We start from the raw sequence: 21,255 nt of genomic DNA, 5'->3' as shown, positions 1-21,255 counted from the left end.
CCCCCGCCTCTCCCGCGCGCGCGCCCCTCCCGCCGCCACCCCGCCCCTCCCGCGCGCGCGCGCGCGCTCCCCTCCCGCCGCCACCCCGCCCCCGCCGGTACCCTCGCCGGACCCGTGAGAGCGCGCCGCCGCCATCTTAGTTGCTGCCGCCGCCTCCAGCCAAGCGCTGCCTCGGCGGAGGGGAGGGCGCCCGCGGCCCGAGCGCGCGGCCCAGCGTCGCGGCGGCGGCTCGTCGGATCCCGGAGCTCTCCGCCGCGCGAAGCAGCCGGCCCCGGGCCGCGAGAGCCCCGCTCGGCGCCCCGCACGCCTGCCTGCCGCTCCCGCCTCGAGCCGGCCGCGGCGCCGGGAGCCCGAGCGATGCTGCGCCGCCCTGCGCTCGCGCCGGCCCCGGCCGCCTGGCTGCTGGTGGCCGGGCTGCTGAGCGGCGGCGGGGTCTGGGCCACGCGAGGTAAGCGGCGGGCCCGGGGCGGGGAAGCCGGGCTCGGGCCCCGGGCGGCGGCCGCGCGGGTCTGGGGGTGGGGGGGACGTGCCGGCGGGCCCGAGGGTCGGTCCCCCCCTTCCCCCGCGGCGCCCGCAGGCGGGGGTGCAGCCCGGCGAGAGGCCGCGTACGTGTGTCGTGTGCTCGGACGTGCACCGGGCTGGGGGCGCACGCACAGGTTTCGGTGTGCGCTTACATAAGAGCCCACTCCTCCGCATCCCTTTCCCGGATCCCGCTTCCCGGCCGCTGCACCGCGGACGCCGCATCCTCGCCCCTTTCCGCCTCCCCCCTCCCCGGGGTCCTTTAAACCTTGTCTGTTTTCAGACGAGCAGAGGCTGAAACTTCTCGCTTCCCTCCCACGTTTTGCCCAAAGGTGCAATTGTGATTGAGGTGTACGATCGCCGTCGCACCCGGCGTCAGAAACCCGCGTCTCCTCCGCTCCCGACACCTGGGTGCAGGTTTCCTGACGGTAATTTAGATCGTGCGAGGGCTTACATGTCCTCAACGGAAACCTCTCTCGGATTTCTCAGGGCCGAAATTATGTGATGGTTACTTGGCAAAAAAAAGAAAAAGAAAAAGAAAAAAAATATGTAAATATATATATAAATATATATGTATTTTTTAGTGAATTGATCGTTGTTGTTTTAACCTTCATCCACTTAACCTTTTAAACAGTACGCGCTCTCTGATATTGACTGATCTTGCCAGCGAAAAGCTTACGCATTGCAGATACGTGCTTCCGAATGGATCTCGGAATCGTAAACATTTTCCGTGGCCTTGGAGCAAAGTAATCTAGGTGTCGTCTATAGAGTCCTTGGATCTATTCTTTCGATTTTTTAATTTTTAATAAAAAATCTTCTGGGGGGGAGGAGAGGGCTGATAGGCTAGATGAAACGGTCGTATTTCATACTAGCAGTCTTTAAAAAAAAAATCCTCATTTTCTCTTTCTTGGCATGACATATGGAGAGAAGTATGGTGTTCACAAATTAAAGGGCAGAAGAGGCAAATGCATCTTTTGTCCCAGTTCCTTTCTTCACATCGAGGATGATAATGAACTTTGAATACTTCTTTCAGTTCATTTCTAACATTGTGTTGACGGACATGGTCAAGTCTTAGTCACTATCTGATGGCTCTCAGTTTGATTTTTAAAAGTTGTATCAAGCTGAGTTTGAAGTGTTCTTTCCAGATGTGGAATGGAGGTCTGAAAGTCTAATATATCCAAGAGAAAATGTCAAAGTTCTGCTTCTCTTGGGGAAAACCCACACATTTCAAAAATATGTGCTTGGATTGGGTATTTTGGGAACCGTTCAAATGTATTTAGTCGGTGATAACATTTCTTGTTAAAATCCATATTTTCCCGTTTGTCCATTCATCTCCATTTGCTGTTCATTATTGAATTACTTGGATACTTAACAAATAGAAATTTCAACTATCAGATATTCACGATGGTGGAAATCTTACGTGAAAGATGTGTTGAGGGCTGAGTCCTTTGTAAATTGCTAACTTTCTAAGCTTTTCTGGTAATTTATAGTACTTAAGAATAATTAGTCTTCAAAATAAAAACACATTTTGAACATCAGTTATTTTGTTGCTTCCCTCCCCACCTCCACTCCCCCCCCCCCCCCCCCACAGCCTGCTAGGTAAAAAATGTGAATGCTACAAGAAATGCTAATAAAATGATCTCATTTTGAGGGGTTACATATGTTTGTGGAGACACTTTCTGTGGGTTCATTTTAAAGGTGATCATTTCAACTAATACCTGACTTTGTAAACAATTTCTGTAGTTTTTTTAAAGGTTTATTTTTGAGAGAGAGAGAGAGTATGGAGGGGCAGAGAGAGAGAGGGGGACAGAGGATCCCAAGCTGACCTCTCCATGCTGACCGCAGAGAGCCCAACGCAGGGCTCAAACCCATGAACCTTGAGATCATGACCTGAGCTGAAGTCAGATGCTCAACCAACTGAGCCACGCAGGCGCCCCAAATAGCTGACTTTTTTTATTGCTGTAAGAGAGCTGATATGAGCTTCCGGTCATACTCTAATAGTTATTAATGGGGTAAATACCAGTATAAATTGCTGGAATGTTAGGGTTTGTAATAGAAACTGCATTTTGACTATTAATTAGTTGTTTAATAGAGAAGTCCAGATTTTGATTTGTAGCTGTAGTTCTTAAAAAACATAGAGTAAATCAAAATATCAGGCATATCCTTGGCATGCCCTTGAAATAGAGACTATAGAAAGCTTAGGAGAATTTTCTTTTTTATAATGTTTATTTATTTTTGAGACAGAGAGAGAGAGAGACAGAGCATGAGCAGGGGAAGGGCAGAGAGAGGAAGACACAGAATCCCAAGCAGATGCGGGGCTCAAACCCATTGAACCATGAGATCGTGACCTGAGCTGAAGTCAGATGCTTGACCAACTGAGCCACCCAGGCGCCCCAGGAGTATTTTTAAAAAATGCTATTGTTGGGGTGCCTGGGTGGCTCAGTCGGTTGGGCGGCCGACTTCGGCTCAGGTCATGATCTCCCAGTCCGTGAGTTCTAGCCCCGCGTCGGGCTCTGTGCTGACAGCTCAGAGCCTGGAGCCTGCTTCAGATTCTGTGTCTCCCTCTCTCTGACCCTCCCCTGTTCATGTTCTGTCTCTCCCTGTCTCAAAAATAAATAAACGTTAAAAAAAATTAAAAAATAAATAAAAAATAAAATAAAAAAATAAAAAATGCTATTGTGGACTGCATTTCAAAGCCAAAGAAATAATATTTATTGTTATTTTCCAGTTTGTACACAGACTTCTCAGTGAGGCCTCTCCCCACCTTCATGTGTGAAATGACATCTCTCTGTGAACCCTTGAATCCTCCCTTCCCTGCCTCATTTTTTTTTTTCTCTTTCCGTAGCACTTAACCCCATTCTGCCCCTCTATTTTGTTTATTGTCTGGCTCCCCTCACTAGGACATTGGCCCTTCCAAGGTGGACAGGTGTTTGGTGTATTTTGTGTGTGTGTGAATCCTGTCACCCCCACACAGTACCTGTAGGTACTCAATATTTGTTGAGTGATTGAATGGACGGACACCTGTCCGTTTTGACAGCATAGGACTTTTTTTTTTAACGTTTATTTTTTTTATTTTTGAGATAGAGACAGAGCATGAACGGGGGAGGGGCAGAGAGAGAGGGAGACACAGAATCGGAAGCAGGCTCCAAGCTCCGAGCCATCAGCCCAGAGCCTGACGCGGGGCTCGAACTCACAGACCGCGAGATCGTGACCTGAGTTGAAGTCAGACGCTTAACCGACTGAGCCACCCAGGCGCTCCAACAGCATAGGACTTTTATGTCCTGTCTTTTTTCATCCGACAGATAAATGTTACATACTGAAAGAGGCATTACAGAGTATAAAACAAACTTAAATTCTGCAATGTGGGCATATAAATTGATTAATAGGTAATTTTTTCAGCGACCTGTTGATTGCAGTGTTGGAGATACTAGATCGTAAAAATCTGTAGCAGCTCTTGAAGGCTGTAGCTTTGTGGCTACCACTTTGAGGCTACTTCTTAAAAATACTGTAATTCTCTGCTTTTTTTGGAAAACGGTTTCTTCTTTTATTACCTTGTTTTTCAGAACCAACTGAGGAAAAGTCATTTGAGTGTAGACTTCAATATTATGCTTAATCTCACGTTTGTATTTGCGGGAGTAAAGGTCATTTGTTTCACACAGGAGACCTATAATTGCTAAAGAAATGATAAAATTAATAATCCTGGAAGGATGCCAGTTTAAGAGCTTTAACTCAGTTAACTGGAACCTTCAGTTAACTAGAGTCCCTCTCCTGACTGCAAAATGCTTTTAGACCAACTCTTAGTGTTTCAAGTGAGGATGTTAAAGTTTTAAGACCTTTTTTTAAAAAAGATTGAATTATTTTTATTATTGTTTTCTGAGGCAGGAAAATATCATTTCGGCCGGGGAGGCGGGGGGAGGTGGTGGTAAAGTTTTTGTTTAAAAGTTGAAATGACATAGGTCTGAATATCCTGAAAATCACTGAGAGTCTATTTTTCACATATTCCGGTTAATTGAGGTTTGGGATCATTACGCTTTTTAAAAAAATACACCTTGTTTTTTCTGTGGTCTTCATTGGTTAGATCAGAGATATTTGAAGATATGTTACGTCTTTTCTAAGTAGGATTCAAGGTGATCGATGTCGTTTCAAAATACATATTGTGGTAGAGCTTCAGAAATACGGGTTCAGGACGGGTGGGAATCTGACTGACCAAGAAAAACGAAGCAAAAGTGGTATTTTGATAACCGGCAGAGACTTTGCAAAGGCCGGAGACGGGAACCCTTGAACTGTGACCTTCACCTGCTTGCTGTCAGGCTGATGTACCTTGCCTGTTTTTTCGTGGAGCCACCACCACCTAGGAATTGGGATACTGCATTTGTTTATCCCTAATTTTTGTTTTTTAATGTTTATTTACTTTTGTGAGAGAGAGAGAGAGAGAGAGAGGCAGAGGCAGAGCACGAGTGGGGGAGGGGCAGAGAGCGAGGGAGACAGAATCGGAAGCAGGCTCCAGGCTCTGAGCTGTCAGCATAGAGCCCGACGTGGGGCTTGAACTCCTGAACCCCTAGATCATGACCTGATGAGCCGAAGTTGGACACTTAACCGACTGAGTCATCCAAGGTGCCCCTGTTTGTCCCTGATTTGGTAGGTCCTCTCTCCTCTGTGTTTTAGGCATATTTTTTGTTCATTTTCTTGTTTAGCTGTAGAATGATATTATTTTAGATACAAGTTTCTCATAAGATGTGTTGCTAAGGCTTTTTCATTTTTAAAGTTTTAGGTGCAAAATCATTTACTTCACAATAACTGAACTTAGAACAAAACCCTATGAAACGCATCTCCTGTTCCAGACCCCCAGTAAATAGCTGGTAAAGGAGGAATCGTGTTTGCCTCTTTTACCTGAGGTCAGACGTGAGAATTCTCTTCTAGTCTCTTTTGGACTCGTCTGAGTCTCTTGTGACAACAGCTTCAGAGTCTGCTACTTTTCAAGTCTGCCTTGATCTGTATTTTCTTAAAATCAGTGTTTAGTACAGAAGAAGACTCCTTCATCCCTTAAAAACATTTTTTTTTAAAGAATCTTTTTTTTTTTAAGATATTTATTTTTGAGAGCGAGAAAGAGAGAGAGAGCGTGTGTGTGTGTGTGTGTGTGTGTGAGTGAGCATGGGCACACAAGCAGGGGAGGAGCAGAGAGAAAGGGGGACAGAGGATCCGAAGCAGGCTCCTTCCTGACAGCAGAGAGCCCGATGCACAGCTCGAACTCATGAACTGAGAGATCATGCCCTGAGCCAAAGTTGGACGCTTAACCAACTGAGCCACCCCAGGTGCCCCTTAAGATTTTTATTTTTAAGTCATCTCTACAGTCAACGTGGGGCTCAAACTCACAATGCTGAGACCAGGAGTTGGACCCTCTGCCAACTGAGCCAGCCGGGCGTCCTTCTTTTTTAAAATTTTAAACGGCTTTATTGAAAAGCAATTCACATTCCATAAAATTCACCCTTTTTTAAAAAAAAAAAGTATATTTATTTTGAAAGAGAGAGTGCGGGTTTGGGAGAAGGAGAGAGAGAGAGGGAGACACAGAATCCCAAGCAGGCTCTGCACTGTCAGTGTGGAGCCAACGTGGGGCTCGAACTCACCAACCATGAGATCGTGACCTGAGCCAAAATCAAGAGTCTGGTGTTTAGCTGACTAAGCCACCCAGACACCCCAAGATTCACCCTTTTAAAGCACACATTTCAGTGATTTTGGTGTATTCACAAAACTGTGTAACCATTAACCATCACCACTAATTTTGGAACCTTTTTTTTTTTTTTTTTTTAAAGTAATCTCTATACCCAACGTGGAGCTCGAACTCATGACCCTGAGATCAGAAGTTGCATGTTTACAGACTGAGCCAGCCAGGCACCCTATTTTCAGACATTTTTGTCATCCCGAAGAGGAACCCCACGGTCCTCAGCTGTCACTCTGAGTTCCCCTTCCCCCCAGCTCCTGGTAACCACTAATCTACTTTCTGTCTTCTGTGGATCGGCCTCTTCTGGACATGTCATATCACTGGAATCATATACCACGTGGCCTATTTGTTTTTTTTTTTTTTTATTTTTATTTTTTATTAAAAAAATTTTTTTTTTCAACGTTTATTTATTTTTGGGACAGAGAGAGACAGAGCATGAACGGGGGAGGGGCAGAGAGAGGGGGAGACACAGAATCGGGAAACAGGCTCCAGGCTCTGAGCCATCAGCCCAGAGCCTGACGCGGGGCTCGAACTCACGGACCGCGAGATTGTGAGCTGGCTGAAGTCGGACGCTTAACCAACTGCGCCACCCAGGCACCCCAACACGTGGCCTATTTGTAAAGAGCTCCTTTCACTTGGTATTTTCAAGGTTCACCCATGTTGTAGCAGGTACCAGAACTTCATTCCTTTTTATGGCTGAATCACGTTTGCCCTAGGTTTGTGTCCCTCTGAGATCCGTATGTTGAAACCTGATCCCCGGTATCATGGTACTTGGAGATGGGGCTTTCCAGAGGTGATTAGGGCATGAGGGTAGGGCCCTCGTGAGTGGGAGGAGTTCCTCAGAGAAGCCAGAGGGCTCCCCTTGCCGCTCCCACCGAGTGAGGACACCGTGAGAAGATGGCCATCTGCAAACCGGAAGAGGGATCTCACCGGAACTTACATGCTGGCACCTGGACCTCGGACCTCCCAGCCTCCAGATCTGTGAGAAACGTTTCTGTGGTTTCTAAGCCACCCCGTCTATGGCATTTTGTTTTGGCAGCTGAAACAGACTAAGACAATATTTCTTTGTATGGATACGTTTTGTCTGTCTGTTCATCAGTTGATGGACATTTGGGTGGTTTTTCCATTTTGTGGCTACAGTGAGTGATGCTGCTGTGAACCTTTGTGCACAGGCTTTGTGTGGACGTACGTTTTCCGTTCTCCTGGGTGTACGCTGAAGAGTGGAATTGCCGGGTTGTGTGGTGACCCCGTTCAACGTTTTGGGGAGCCGCGGAACGGTTCCCAAAGTGGCCACACCGTCTTACACTCACTCTTGACCTCGGTAATCACTCCTGGGAGCTTTTTTTTCCTAATCAGATACATATTTCACAGTTGTCTGAGTTTTCTTAGCAGAGTTTTAAGTTGCTGATGTTTTCTGCTCTAGTGATAACTGGCATTTCATCCAACCAGTTCTTCCTCCACCGTCGTCTCCCACATCATTTCCAGCGTTGAAAGGTGCCCCCTACACCAGCCTTCCCTGTAAACACAGATGTTTCCCGCACTTCCCTGACATTTGATCACTCAGCGTGGGCACCTGCTAGCACAAAAGCAATGCTTTCCTTACGGTGTAAAGACTTGAGTCGGCTTTCCTTAGGTCTGGAGTTTACCAACCCTTCAGGTTTCTGTCACGTCCGGCCCTGCAGCTTCGTTTTCCACCACCACTCACTTTAAGAAAGGCTGAGCCCTTCTGCAGCCTGCATCCCACCCCAGGCCCTGATTTCTGGCTGTGATCTGAGGAATGAGCTCCTACGGTACAGACCCCACGGCTGGGGGACAAGCAGGGGGAGCCCCCAGGTTCCAGGAGCAGGGTTGCACTCTCTGAAAGCAACCGGACGAAACGCTAGAATTCTTAACCAACTAGTTTAGGATGTGATGCTTCTTGGGGCGCCTGGTGGCTCAGTCGGTTAGGCATCCAACCCTTGTTTTTTTGGCTCAGGTCCCGATCTCACGGTTTGTGAGTTCGAGCCCCGCATCGGGCTGTGTGCTGACAGCATGGAGCCTGCTTGGGATTCTCTCTCTCTGCCCCTACCTACCCCACTGGTGCGCGCTTGCTCTCTCTCTCTCTCTCTCTGTTTCTCTCTCTCTCACTCTCAAAAAAAAAAAAAAAACTTAAAAAGAATATGATGTTTCTTCATTCATTACATTTTTGTTCTTCTCATTGGCTTAAAAATAGGCTTTGTTGAAGTAAATTACTTTGTCTGGTCCTTTGGTTTTATTTAAGTAACTTTTTGTTATTTATCCAGTCTTTAATGGTATGAAGCACTTAGAAATCTCTGTCTTTAGATTCAAAGTGAATTTTAAAACTTAGTAAATAAGATTGGCATCTCTGTTGAAGACCAGAGTGTAACACACATTTGTTCTGAGCTCTTCATAATCCTGGAATTTTTTCTTCTCAGATTATACAGTAGTTTGATGTTAAGGATCACCAAGAAAAAAATTGAGTGTCATAAACTTAAATTGAAGATATGTAAAACTCGAGAATGATTTGTGTGAAGTTGTCTGTTAAGTGACTTTTAAAGGACATAATTTATTCCCTCTGAAATGCAGAATCCACTCACATTTGATGTTGCATATTTTCAGATGTAGTTAGTGATGAATACGGAGAGGACCAGCTGCGTGATACGTGGGGCCAAGTGCAAAATCAAAGTGTGGGTCCCTTTGCTCAAAACTTACTAATAATTTCAAGATGACAAAGAGCATTAAACCAACATGGGGCCCAGCAAACCCAGGACACTGTCTTGAATATTGATAGACTTACAGGGCAGGGTATTAATATTCAGAACGTGGGCCTGGCCCTGAGGTTTTCACCAGAGCCCTTGGTCCTCTGGACATTCTCAGATGAACCAGCTGATGCCCTGCTCTCCTCAGCAGCACTCCCCCTCTCCCCCACTCCCAACCCCTGTCCTTCCCAGCACCCCCCCCCACCCCCTCAAGGCAAGACTTGTGTTCTCTGGTGGCCTCAGCGTGGGGGGTTACCCTCTTCTCTCGTGATCACCTGGTAGAAGCCGAGTATACTTGAATTACAATAGTGTCCGCAGATCAGAGGTAGAAGCTAATTGAGGAATCTGGTCAATTTTGTTTTGGGGGATTAAAGCCTTGGCGTCAGCAGATTACGTTTACTTTTAAAACGCCTTGACTAATTCATGCCAGTTTCCTATTAGGGAATCAGTAACGAGGACTACAGAAATAATTAAAATTCTTGGATAATCCCTAATCTTTTTTTTTTTTTTTTTTTTTTTGCTACGCTTTCCAAACGTTTATCAGAGTGGCTAATAAGTAGCAAAATGCACTAGCCTGAATTGAATTTTCTTCTAGGCTAGACTCACTGGGGCTGCAGTTATTAAAGGGACAGGGCGGGGATTAAAAGGTGGGCAGCAGCCATTCTGGTACAGGAACACCTCAGTCACTAGCGCTGTGATAATGGCAGGGTACCTCGATAATCCCCAGTGTGTGTTATAAAGCCCTGAATTGGCAACGTTTTTGATCTTGCTTCTGAGTTGTTTGTAAGATATCCTTTAATACCTGCTCAAGGTTCTTGAATGAAGCATTTGCATTTGACAGGAGTTTTAAAAAGTCCATGCCCAAGTGTAAGAAACATTTTCTTGTTTAATTAAGAGGTGCAACTAATAAGCAGCTAAACATACAAGACCCAGAATAGAAAGTGATTCAAATGCTTTTTTTTTATATGAACTTGGTCATTTTTAAACCTTTTCTCACTGGAGGAACATGTACCAGTGGATAATATCACAACCTCTTCCCTTTCCCCTTGATGGTGACTTTAATTAGTAACAACCACAACATTAATATTTGTTTGAGGACATGTTTTAGATAGGTGATTATTAGCATATATTTACTTTGAAAAAGTAATGCATAAGGCAAGTATGTCTTTGTTGCATTTTTTTCTTTTCCTGTTAAGTGTGTGTTTACATGGTTTTCAGTGCTGATGGACAGAATGAAGCCAGGGGTAGTGAGAAAGCAAATATGGGCCACTTTGGCCAGGCTTTGGTGATTTAGGACTGAAGGATGAAGGCTAGAAGGGTTTCCTGAAGTTTCTTTTTTTTATCTGGTAACTCAGCTCATTGGTATAGGAGAGCAGATAGGGATTTGGGGTAAAATCCTTGACTTGGAACAGAGCAGTCCTGACTGTACCTTTGTTTTTTGAGAGACAGAGAGCAAGTGGGGGAGGGGCAGAGAGAGGGAGACATAGAATCCAAAGCAGGCTCCAGGCTCTGAGCTGTCAGCACAGAGCCTGATGCAGGGCTCGAACTCATGAACTGTGAGCCGAAGTTGGACGCTTAACTGATGGAGCCACCCAGGCGCCCCAGTCCTGCCTGTACCTTCTTATCTTTTGGAAATCCAAGTATAGGCAGGCAAATTGAGGCAGGCTGGTGCACTGGGCAGCGATGGAGCCCCAGCAACAGAGAAGCCCTCAGCAGTGGCTAACAAAAGTTAGTCCATGTTCAGATCCGGTCAGATGGAGATCTTATCTCCTGAATGTTCAGGCACATTTTATTTCTTTATTCTCATGTTCAATTGCCTGGGTACAGTGAAGTCCCTCTGAGCTGAAGCTTCTTGACCACCTCAGCTCTGTACTGACTTCTAGTGACCGTATGTCAACTGCATTAACCTAGCTTTGACTTAAAAAAAATTTTTTTAAAAAATGTTTATTTTTGAGAGTGAGAGGGAGAAAGAGCATGAGCAGGGGAGGGGCAGAGAGGGAGACACAGAATTCGAAGCAGGCCCCAGGCTTGGAGCTGTCAGCACAGAGCCCGACGTGGTGCTCGAACTCCCGAATTGCGAGATCGTGACTTGAGCCGAAGTCAAGATGCTTAACCGACCGAGCTGCCCAGGCGCCCTGTCCTAGCTTTGACTTGACGCATTGTTTCCTGGGACCCATTTCTGATGCCCAGATGACTTGAAAAGGCAATTCATATCCGTCTGTTAGGAATTGAAGTTAGAACTCACATTGCATTTCCCCCAGAAACTTTGTTTTAAACTGTTTAAGCTCTGAAAGTGATCGCCAGAAACCTGTCTAACCCATAACCCAAGTGAAAACCAGGCAAATTTAGAGTAAAACACAGCACACACACCATTACAGTGTTAATAATTTTATAAACCGCTGATGAAGTGCTACTTAAGATGTGGTGGTGAGTAGGTCTTGAAGTAGTACAGTAACTTGAGACGATTTTGTGGGGAGCATCAGCTGTGATCAGTCACTCCTGGTTCGCAGCTGGACTGAAGAGGGTGACTTGACTTGGAAGTGATCTGACCTGTGAGAGGGACAAGAGGGAATGCGGCCTGTTCATTGTGATCTTGGAAAGGAAGGGAGCAGAAGAGGGGAGACGCGGGCCAGCAAGGCCCCCTGGTGGCCGGGTGTCAGCACTGCAGGGGGGGCGGGGGTGGGGGTTGGGGGGGTGCAGGGGGTTGCGGGGGGCGGAGAGGCACGACCCGCGCGGTGACCCTTCTGCCAGCAGCTGTGTGTCCGCCCCACCAAGAACTGCCCGTCCCACCAAGAACTGCCCGTGTGTGCCGGTCACCCCGTTCAGAGAAACTAACTGATAATGCGCATCATTTAAAGGAATGACTTGTGGTCAAATAATGTTTTATGTTTTTCATCAAAGAAAATTGTACTTAAGAATTGCCATTTAGGGGGGGCGTCTGGGCGGCTCAGTGGGTTGAGTGTCCAACTCTTGATTTTGTCCCGGGTTATGATCTCACGGTCCATGATTTTGAGCCTGTGTTGGGCTCTGTGCGGATGGGGCAGAACCTGCTTGGGCTTCCCTCTATCCCTCCGCCGCTCATGCTTGCTCTGTCTCTCTCTCAAAATAAATAAATAAACTTAAAAAAATAAAATAAAACCATTCCTTGAATTGTCCAGGTTCTAAAATGTATACAAATTAAATTTACTCCTTGTAGAGGTATTTTGCTGAAGCAAATGTAAAAAAGGTGGTTTCCATAACCCCAGATATTCTTTTTTTTTTTTTTAAGTTTATATATTTATTTTGACAGAGACAGAGTGTGAGTGGGGGTGGGGAGAGAGAGAGGGAGAGAATCCCAAGCAGCCAGTGCAGAGCCTGACTCAGGGCTCGAACTCCCAAGACTGTGAGGTCATGACCTGAGCCGAGGTCCGATGCTCAACCGACTGAGGCACCCAGGAGCCCCTTTTTAAAAAAAAATTTTTTTTAATGGCCCTCAAATATTCTTGATTGGATTTGTACGTCTTGTGTCCTAGAGGTCATCCATTCTAAATAATGGTGATGTGACTTTTTTTTTGTTACCTTTATTTTTGAGAGAAAGAGAGTGTGTGAGCAGGGGAGGGGCAGAGAGAGAGCATGCGCTCGTGAGAGAGGGAGACACAGAATCCAAAGCAGGCTCCCAAGCTGTCAGCACAGAACCTGATGTGGGGCTCGAACCCGCGAACCGTGAGACCACAACCCGAGCCGCAGTCGGACGCTTAACCAACTGAGCCACCCAGGCACCCCAGTGACGTGGTGACTTCTAACCGTCACGGTAAAGGATGGCTGCAGGCCCCTCTTCACATTGTTGTATCGGATGATCTCTCATGCGGTGTTTGCCTAAGGATGTTACATGGGTAGGTGTCGCTTGCTAAGAGGGGTCTATCAGTTGCCTACTTTTGGGAAATGCTGTCAGGCGGGTTTCCTTGCTGTAGGACTTCCCAGAACCTTTAATAGACTGTGTTGAAGAGTTGCCGGGGCGTGTGGTGGGGGATAATAACCCACATTCATCCAACTCGCTTTACCGTGGGCTCTTTTCATGACCCCACTGTGCCATAGAGCAGTTTGGGAAATGCTGTTACCTCCATGTGGTAGAAAAAGAAAAATACGATTGAGTACAAAAAAGAATAGGTTAACATGACCTAAAAATACTGCGTCTGTGGGATCAGTAGTCTTAATCCTTTTGTGTATATCTCTAGATTCTTTTGCCTTGTAAAAATTTATAATCATAGTCAAAGTTTGAAACAAAATAAAATTTTATACAAGTTGTTTTGTAACTCTCTCGGTGTCGTTCGTTAAACATTTGTCCTGGGTGTGGTGGGTATGTTCATTAGAAGGATGTAGTAGGACCTCTTTAATCCTGTAGGGCTCCCAGACTGTGTGGTCACAGGAACCCTGTGCTCTCAGAAATTATTGAAGACTTTGAAGAGGTTGTGTTTATGTGGATTTTATCTATCCATATTTACTCTTAGAAATTAAACTGAGAACCTATTAAAATATTTCTGAATTTATTTAAAAGAGCAACAATAAACCCATTAAATGATAACATGATATACATATATTGAAATTGAAATGTAGTTGGGTAACATATTTTTAATGAAACATAACTGTATTTTCCAAAACAAAAACCGGTAGAAGTAGGTCTTCTCAGTAAGAAGACTGGCATTGTTTTCCATTTTTGCTAATCTCTTTAACGTTGGGGTAAGAGAAGTCCGCCGGATTCTGTATTCAACCCCTTGCTATCTGTCGTTTGGTTGAAGCAGATGAAGAACGTTTAGCCTCACACAAATACGTAGCTGAAGGGAGGGCTCTGCAAAGGACTTCCTAAAAGGGTCTTGGGGCCCCCCAGGAGTCCTCAGCCCACATTCTGATAACTGCTGCTTTAGGACAGTGGTTGATGGTCAAAATCCAGTTGAGGGATATGTTGCCTGTAATTTGCTTCTAAATAATAGACGAAGTAGAAGGCACAGCTCGCAAAGGATTTATTTAAAGAGAGAGAGAGAGAAACTAGAGTTGATTCAACCGATTCCTATAATCCTGTCTCTCTCTAGTTACGTTGTCACTTGCTTTCTTGAGCGTAGAAGACACAAGTGTAGTCTGGCCCCTGGCTGGACTTGCCTGTAACGTCACATTTTGCTGCCGCCTGGTGAGGGGCCTTTACAGCTCGGTAGGCAGTCGGTATCCTGCGTGTGAGGAATCAGGATCTGTGTGCCTGTGGTTTATTACTGTGGTTTTTGTTTAAATTTTACCAGAGGACATGTTTTTAATGAGGGAAAAGGCCAGAATACATGAAAAAGTAGAAGAAGATGTTACAGTCAGATTTTTGGGGCTGTTTCTTGGGGGGTGTGCACTTACTCAGTTGATTAGTATTTCTAGAATGAGATCTGGAAAAAAAAATCAAGCTTTTTTTTTTTAATTCAGTACTAAAAAAAAGGAAAGATGACCATCTTTGTGTTTCCTCATGAGATGGCCCTTTTGAGATCTTTAAATGGCTGATTTCATTGTAAAAGTGATTTTTATAACTATCACAATAAATAAAGGAAGTCGTTTTGGAGTTCTCTCCGAATCTGGAGTAAGTTATGCATAAGTGCCTTCCGGTTTGTCTTCGTGGGAATGGCTGGTTAGTTGGGTTGGCAATACTTTTGATCTCGTTCTTGCTTGGACTACGTTCCATAAATCCACCTTCCTCTTGAAAGGTCATCTAATTCCTTTTCCCCCTTTACGGTAAGTCCTTTACTTCTAGTTTATTTTTTGTTTTTCTAAAAGATACTATGTTTAAGTAATCTCTGCACCCAACTCAGGGCTCAAACTCACAACCCCGAGATCAAGAGTCGCACGCTCCACCGACTAGAGCCAGCCAGGCGGCCCAGTCCTCTTATTTTTAAAACCTGACAACTTATCTTCCCTCTTAAATAATCTCTGGTTACACTTGTATATTATTGCATTAGGACATTAAGTACTTTTTTAAACCTGGAAACCTAAAAATATGCTAATTTGAAAAAAAGGAAACAGGTTCTGGATTACATGGCTAGAATTCTAGAAATGGAAAGGATTTTAGAATTAACTTGACCCATTCAGCCCATTTTACCAAAGAGGAAACAACTGAAGTGGTTATTGTTGTCAGTATATTTTTATAGCTCAGAATATGAAAAGCAGGAATATGTGGAGCCCCATCTAGAGTGTCTTTAACCCCCTTTCTCTCTGTAATAAAGAATATTCAGAAAGCATAAACTTGAGTGACTTGGTAGGAACCTTTCATGTGCAGTTGAGTCAGGAGTGATTATGAAATTGGAGTGGATTTAAAAAAATTTTTAATGTTTATTTTTGAGAGAGAGAGAGAGAGAGAGAGCATGAGCGGGGGAGGGGCAGAGAGAGAAGGAGGCACAGAATCTGAAGCAGACTCCAGCCTCTGAGCTGTCAGCACAGAGCCCGATGGAGGGGCTTGAACTCGTGAACAGTGAGATCTTGACCTGAGCTGAAGTCAGATGCCCAAGCCTACTGAACCACCCAGGTGCCCTGGAGTGGGCTTTTTTTTTTTTTTTTAAAGTTTATTTATTTTTGAGAGAGTGTGAGCAGGGGAGGGGCAGAGAGAGAAGGACAGAGGATCTGAAGCAGGACCTGTGCTGACAGTGCAGAGCCTGATGTTGGGCTGGAACTCCTGAACTGTGAGATCATGACCTGAGCCAAAGTCAGCTGTTCAACCGACTGAGCCACCCAGGTGCCCCAATTGAAGTAAGTTTTAAAAATTCTGGAGGGGACGGACTTCAAGCTGCATTACAAAGCTGTAATCATCAAGACAGTATGGTACTGGGGCGCCTGGGTGGCTCAGTCAGTTAAGCGTCCAACTTCAGCTCAGGTCATGATCTCACAGTCTGTGAGTTCAGGCCCCATGTCGGGCTCTGTGCTGACAACTCAGAGCCTGGAGCCTGCTTCGGATTCTGTGTCTCCCTCTCTCTCTCTGTCCCTCTCCTGCTCATGCTCTGTCTCTGTCTCAAAAATAAATAAAAAAAACATAAAAAAAAAATGTATGGTACTGGCACAAAAACAGACACTCAGATCAATGGAACAGAATAGAGAGCCCAGAAATGGACCCACAAATGTATAGCTATCTAATCTCTGACAAAGCAGGAAAGAATATCCAATGGAATAAGGACAGTCTCTTCAGCAAGTGGTGCTGGGAAAACTGGACAGCGACATGCAGAAGAATGAACCTGGACTACTTTCTTACACCATACACAAAATAAACTCAAAATGGATGAAACACCTAAATGTAAGACAGGAGGCCATCAAAATCCTTGAGGAGAAAGCAGGCAAAAACCTCTTGGCCGCAGCAACTTCTTACTCAACATGTCTCCAGAGGCAAGGGAAACAAAAGCAAAAATGAACTACTGGGACCTCATCAAAATAAAAACCTTCTCGGGGCGCCTGGGTGGCGCAGTCGGTTAAGCGTCCGACTTCAGCTCAGGTCACGATCTCATGGTCCGTGAGTTCGAGCCCTGCGTCAGGCTCTGGGCTGATGGCTCAGAGCCTGGAGCCTGTTTCCGATTCTGTGTCTCCCTCTCTCTCTGCCCCTCCCCCGTTCATGCTCTGTCTCTCCCTGTCCCAAAAATAAATAAACGTTGAAAAAAAAATTAAAAAAAATAATAAAAACCTTCTGCACAGCGAAGGAAGCAGTCAGCAAAACTAAAAGGCAGCCGACGGAATGGGAGAAGATACTTGCAAATGACATATCAGATAAAGGGCTAGTATCCAAAATCTATAAAGAACTTATCAAACTCAACACCCGAAAACCAAATAATCCAGTGAAGAAATGGGCAACAGATGTGAATAGACACTTCTCCAAAGAAGATATCCAGATGGCCAACCGACACATGAAAAAATGTTCAACATCACTCATCATCAGGGAAAGACAAATCAAAGCCACAGTGAGATACCACCTCACCCCTGTCAGAATGGCTAACGTTAACAACTCAGGCAACAACAGATGTTGGCGAGGATGCAGAGAGAGAGGATCTCTTTTGCATTGTTGGTGGGAATGCAAACTGGTGCAGCCATTCTGGGAAACAGTATGGAGGTTCCTCAAAAAATTAAAAATAGAACTACCCTACGACCCAGCAATCGCACTAAGTATTTATCCAAGGGATACGGGTGTGCTCTTTCGAAGGGACACATGCACCCCATGTTTATAGCAGTGCTGTCGACAATAGCCAAAGTATGGAAAGAGCCCAAATGTCCATCGACGGATGAATGGATAAAGAAGATGTGGGGTGTGTGTGTGTGTGTGTGTGTGTGTGTGTGTGTGTGTGTATAATGGAGTATTACTCGGCAATCAAAAAGAATGAAATCTTGCCATTTGCAGCTATGTGGATGGAACTGGAGGGTATTATGCTAAGTGAAATTAGAGATGGACAGATATCATGAGTTCACTCATATAAGGACTTTAAGACACAGAACAGATGAACACAAGGGAAGGGAAGCAAAAAATATAAAAACAGGGAGGGGGACAAAACAGAAGAGACTCAAATATGGAGAACAAACAGGGTTACTGGAGGGGGTGTGGGAGGGGGGGATGGGCTAAATGGGTAAGGGGCACTAAGGAATCTACTCCTGAAATCATTGTTGCACACTATATGCTGACTAACTTCGATGTAAATTTAAAAAAATAAAAATAAAAATAAACTATCAAAAGTAAAAAAAAAAAAAAATTCTGGCGGGGAGTGCCTGGGTGGCTCAGTTGAGCGACTTCAGCTCAGGTCATGATCTCGAGGTCCGTGAGTTTGAGCCCCACATCAGGCTCTGTACTGACAGCTCGGAGCCTGGAGCCTGCTTCGGATTTTGTGTCTCTCTCTGCCCCTCCCAGCTCATGCTCTGTCTCCCTTTCTCAAAAATAAATAAACATTAAAAAACATTAAAAAAAAAATTCTGGAGGAAGAGTACATTGTGTTAAAGTTACATTAATAAAGTTAACGTTGTGCACTTGGCTGATGCATACATCCCAGAAGTTTGCACACTATGCCCAAATCGGCGTCAGAGTTGACAGCGATTGTTTACGTGGGATTCTTGTCTACAATAAGGACTGGCATCAGTTAGCTAATCTCTGCTCGAATTCATCTATCAAGGAGCTCCTCTCATGTTGGGAGGTAACCTTCACTGGCAGAAAGTCCTTGGTCTTAGTTCCACGTCTGGATCCTGGCAGAGCACATGTGGGCACTGCAGGAGTGTGGTTGTATGGTTAAGAACATGGACTCTGGAGCTCACCTGTTGGGGTTCAAATCCAGCTTTGCTGTTAACTTGCTTTGTGCCCTTGAGCAGACTACGTAATCTCTCTGTACCTCAGTTTCTTCATCTATAAAAAGGATATAACCTATCACAGGGTTGTTAAGATGACTATATAAATTTCAGGCATATTTATTCTACTGAGTAAGCATGTGTTTGCTGTTTCATTAGTTCAATTCCAGAGAACTCTCCTTCCCTAAAAAAATTGAGGTGAAATTCACATAACAAAAAATGACAGAGAACAGAGGGAGAGAGAACTAGAGCAGGGGAGGCACAGAGAGAGGGAGAGGAAGAGAGAATCCCAAGCAGGCTCTGTGCTGTCAGTGCAGAGCCCGATGCAAGGTTTGATCTCATAAACTCAGCCACTCACGTGCTCCCATGAACTTTTTTTTTTTTAACGTTTATTCATTTTTGAGAGACAGAGAGGGACAGAGTATGAGCAGGGGAGGGGCAGAGAAAGAGGGAGACACAGAATCCAAAGCAGGCTGCAGGCTGTGAGCTGTCAGCACAGAACCAGACACAGGACTCGAACTCACGAACCGTGAGATCATAACCTGAACCAAAGTCAGATGTTTAACCAACTCAGCTACCCAGGCGCCCCTGGAAAATACAGAGTTTTTATATACCCCGTTCCCCACACATGTACAGCTTCCCTCACTATTGACACCCTGCACCATAGTGTCACATGTGTTACAATCAAAGAACCTACGTTGACATGTCATTGTCACCCAGAGTCCATAGTTTACATTAAGGTTCACTCCTGGTGTTGTACGTTCTGTAGGTTTTGGCAAACATATGATGACACATCTCTACCACCGTAGAATCATAGAGGATAGTTTCACTGCCCTAACCAATCCTCTGTGCCCCACCTGTTCATCCCCCCCTCCCCAGCCTGCCAGCCACTGATTTTTTTTACTATCTCCATAGTGTTACATTTTCTAGAATGTCATACAGTTGAAATCCTACAGCATGTAGCCTTTTCAGATTGGCTTTTCTCAATTAGATGCATTTAAGGTTCCTCCATGCTTTTTCATAGCTTGATAGCTCATTTCTTTCCTTTTTTTTTTTTTTTTAAATGTTTATTCAGTTTTGAGAGACAGAGCATGAGTGGGGAAGGGGCAGGGGGAGAGGGAGACACAGAATCCAAAGCAGGCTCCGAGCTGTCAGCACAGAGCCCAAGAGATCATGACCTGAGCCGGAGTCGGACTAACTGAGCCACCCACGCGCTCCTCTTTTTTTTTTTTTTTTTTAAAGTTTATTTTGGGAGAGAGAGAGCACATGTGGGGCAGAGAGAGAGAGGGAGAATCCCAAGCAGCCTCCACACTGTCACAGTGTGGAGTCCAACATGGGGCTCGAATCCACGAACCGTGAGATCATGACCTGAGCCGGACTCCAGAGTCAGATGCTCAGTCGAGTGAGCCACCCAGGCGCCCCGATAGCTCATTTCTTTTTAGTGCTAAATAACCCTTGTCTGGACGGACTGCAGTTTATCTATTCACCTACTGAAGGACAGCTTGGTTGCGTCCAATTATGAATAAAACTGCTATCAACATCCATGTGCAGGTTTTTGTGTGGACATACGTTTTCTACTTGTTTGGGTAAATACCAAGGGGTGTGATTGCTGGATCATATGTTAAGAGTATGATTAGTTTTGTAAGAGACTTGCCAAACTGTCTTTCAAAGTGGCTGCACCATTTTGTATTTCCAGCAGCAGTGAATGAGAGTTCCTTATGCTCCACACTCTCCCCAGCATTTGATGTTCTCAGTATTTTGTACTTTGGCCATTCTAATAGGTGTGTTGTTTTCATTTGCAATTCCCTAATGACATTTGATGTTGAACGTGTTTTTATTTCTTAATCTTTTTTTGTTTTATGTTTATTTTGAGAGAGCAAGAGAGGGCACGTGCATGCATGCTGCATGTGGGGGAGCAGCAGAGGGAGAGAGAGAATTCCAGGCAGGCTCTGCCCTGTCAGCACAGAGCCCAGCTGGTTCTCGATCCCACGAACCCGAGATCATGACCTAAGCCGAAATCATGAGTCAGACGCTCAACTGAGTCAGTCACCCAGGCGCCCCTTGAACATGTTTTTTATATGCTTACTTTCCATCTGTGTGTCTTTGATGATACGTTGTCTGTCTGTTTGGTTTCTGTTCAGGTCTTTTGCCCATTAAAAAAAATCATATTGTTTTCTTATTGTTCTTTGTATATTTTGGACAGTAGTCCTCTATCAGACGTGTCATTTGCAGATATCTTCTCCAGTTTGTGGCTTGTCTTCTCGTTCTCTTGACATTACTTTTTACAGAGCAGAGGTTTTTAATTTTAATGTAGTCCAGTTTGTCATTTCATGGATTATGTCATGACCATGCCTGAGGTTGTCTCTTTTCTCTTACATTATCTTCCAGGAGTTTTATTGTTTTGCATTTCACCTTCGGGTCTACATCCATTTGGATTTTATTTATGACAGGTGTAAGGTCTGTGTTTAGATTCGTCTTTTTGCTTGTGGATGTCCAGCTACTTCTGCACCATCTGTTGAAGAGATTGGGTTCCATTGTATCGCTTTTGCCCCTTTGTCAAAAATCAGTTGCTATATTTATATGGGTCTGTTTCTAAGCTCTCCATTCTGTTCATTGATCTATTTGTTCTTTTCACCATTACCAGGCTGTGTTGATTACTGTAGCTTTAGATAAAGCTTCGTTCTTCTTCAATACTGAATTGGCTATTTTGGGTCTTTTCCCTCTCTCTGTGAATTTTACAATCAGTTTATTGACATCTACAAAACAACCTGCTGGGATTTAGATTGGAATTATGTTGGGAAGAACTGCCATCTTGACAATATTGAGTCTTCGTATCCATGAACATGGACTGTCTTCGTGTTTTGGTTGTTCTTAATATCTTTGACCGGAGTTTTCCTCACATAGATCTTGTGCATAAATTTGTTAGCTTTATACTCAAGCATTTCATTTTTTGGG

General features: G+C 44.8%; 1 protein-coding gene across 4 annotated transcripts in view; it reads left to right on the top strand.

Annotated features, from left to right (window-relative positions):
• Positions 1-68: 68 nt before the first annotated feature.
• Positions 69-21,255, top strand: part of CLSTN1 (calsyntenin 1) — an 87,487-nt gene continuing 66,300 nt past the window's right edge. For all 4 annotated transcript variants that reach the window (XM_027060493.2, XM_027060490.2, XM_027060492.2 and 1 more), the window contains exon 1: positions 69-448. In XM_027060493.2, the coding sequence (XP_026916294.1) occupies positions 358-448 (91 nt within the window). In that variant the 5' untranslated portion in view covers positions 69-357. The remainder of the gene's footprint in view (positions 449-21,255) is intronic.

This window comes from Acinonyx jubatus, chromosome C1 (assembly GCF_027475565.1).
Source record: "Acinonyx jubatus isolate Ajub_Pintada_27869175 chromosome C1, VMU_Ajub_asm_v1.0, whole genome shotgun sequence".
NCBI lineage: Eukaryota > Metazoa > Chordata > Mammalia > Carnivora > Felidae > Acinonyx > Acinonyx jubatus.
Note: the sequence above shows the minus strand (reverse complement) of the source record. Positions and strands in the feature narration are given on the sequence as shown.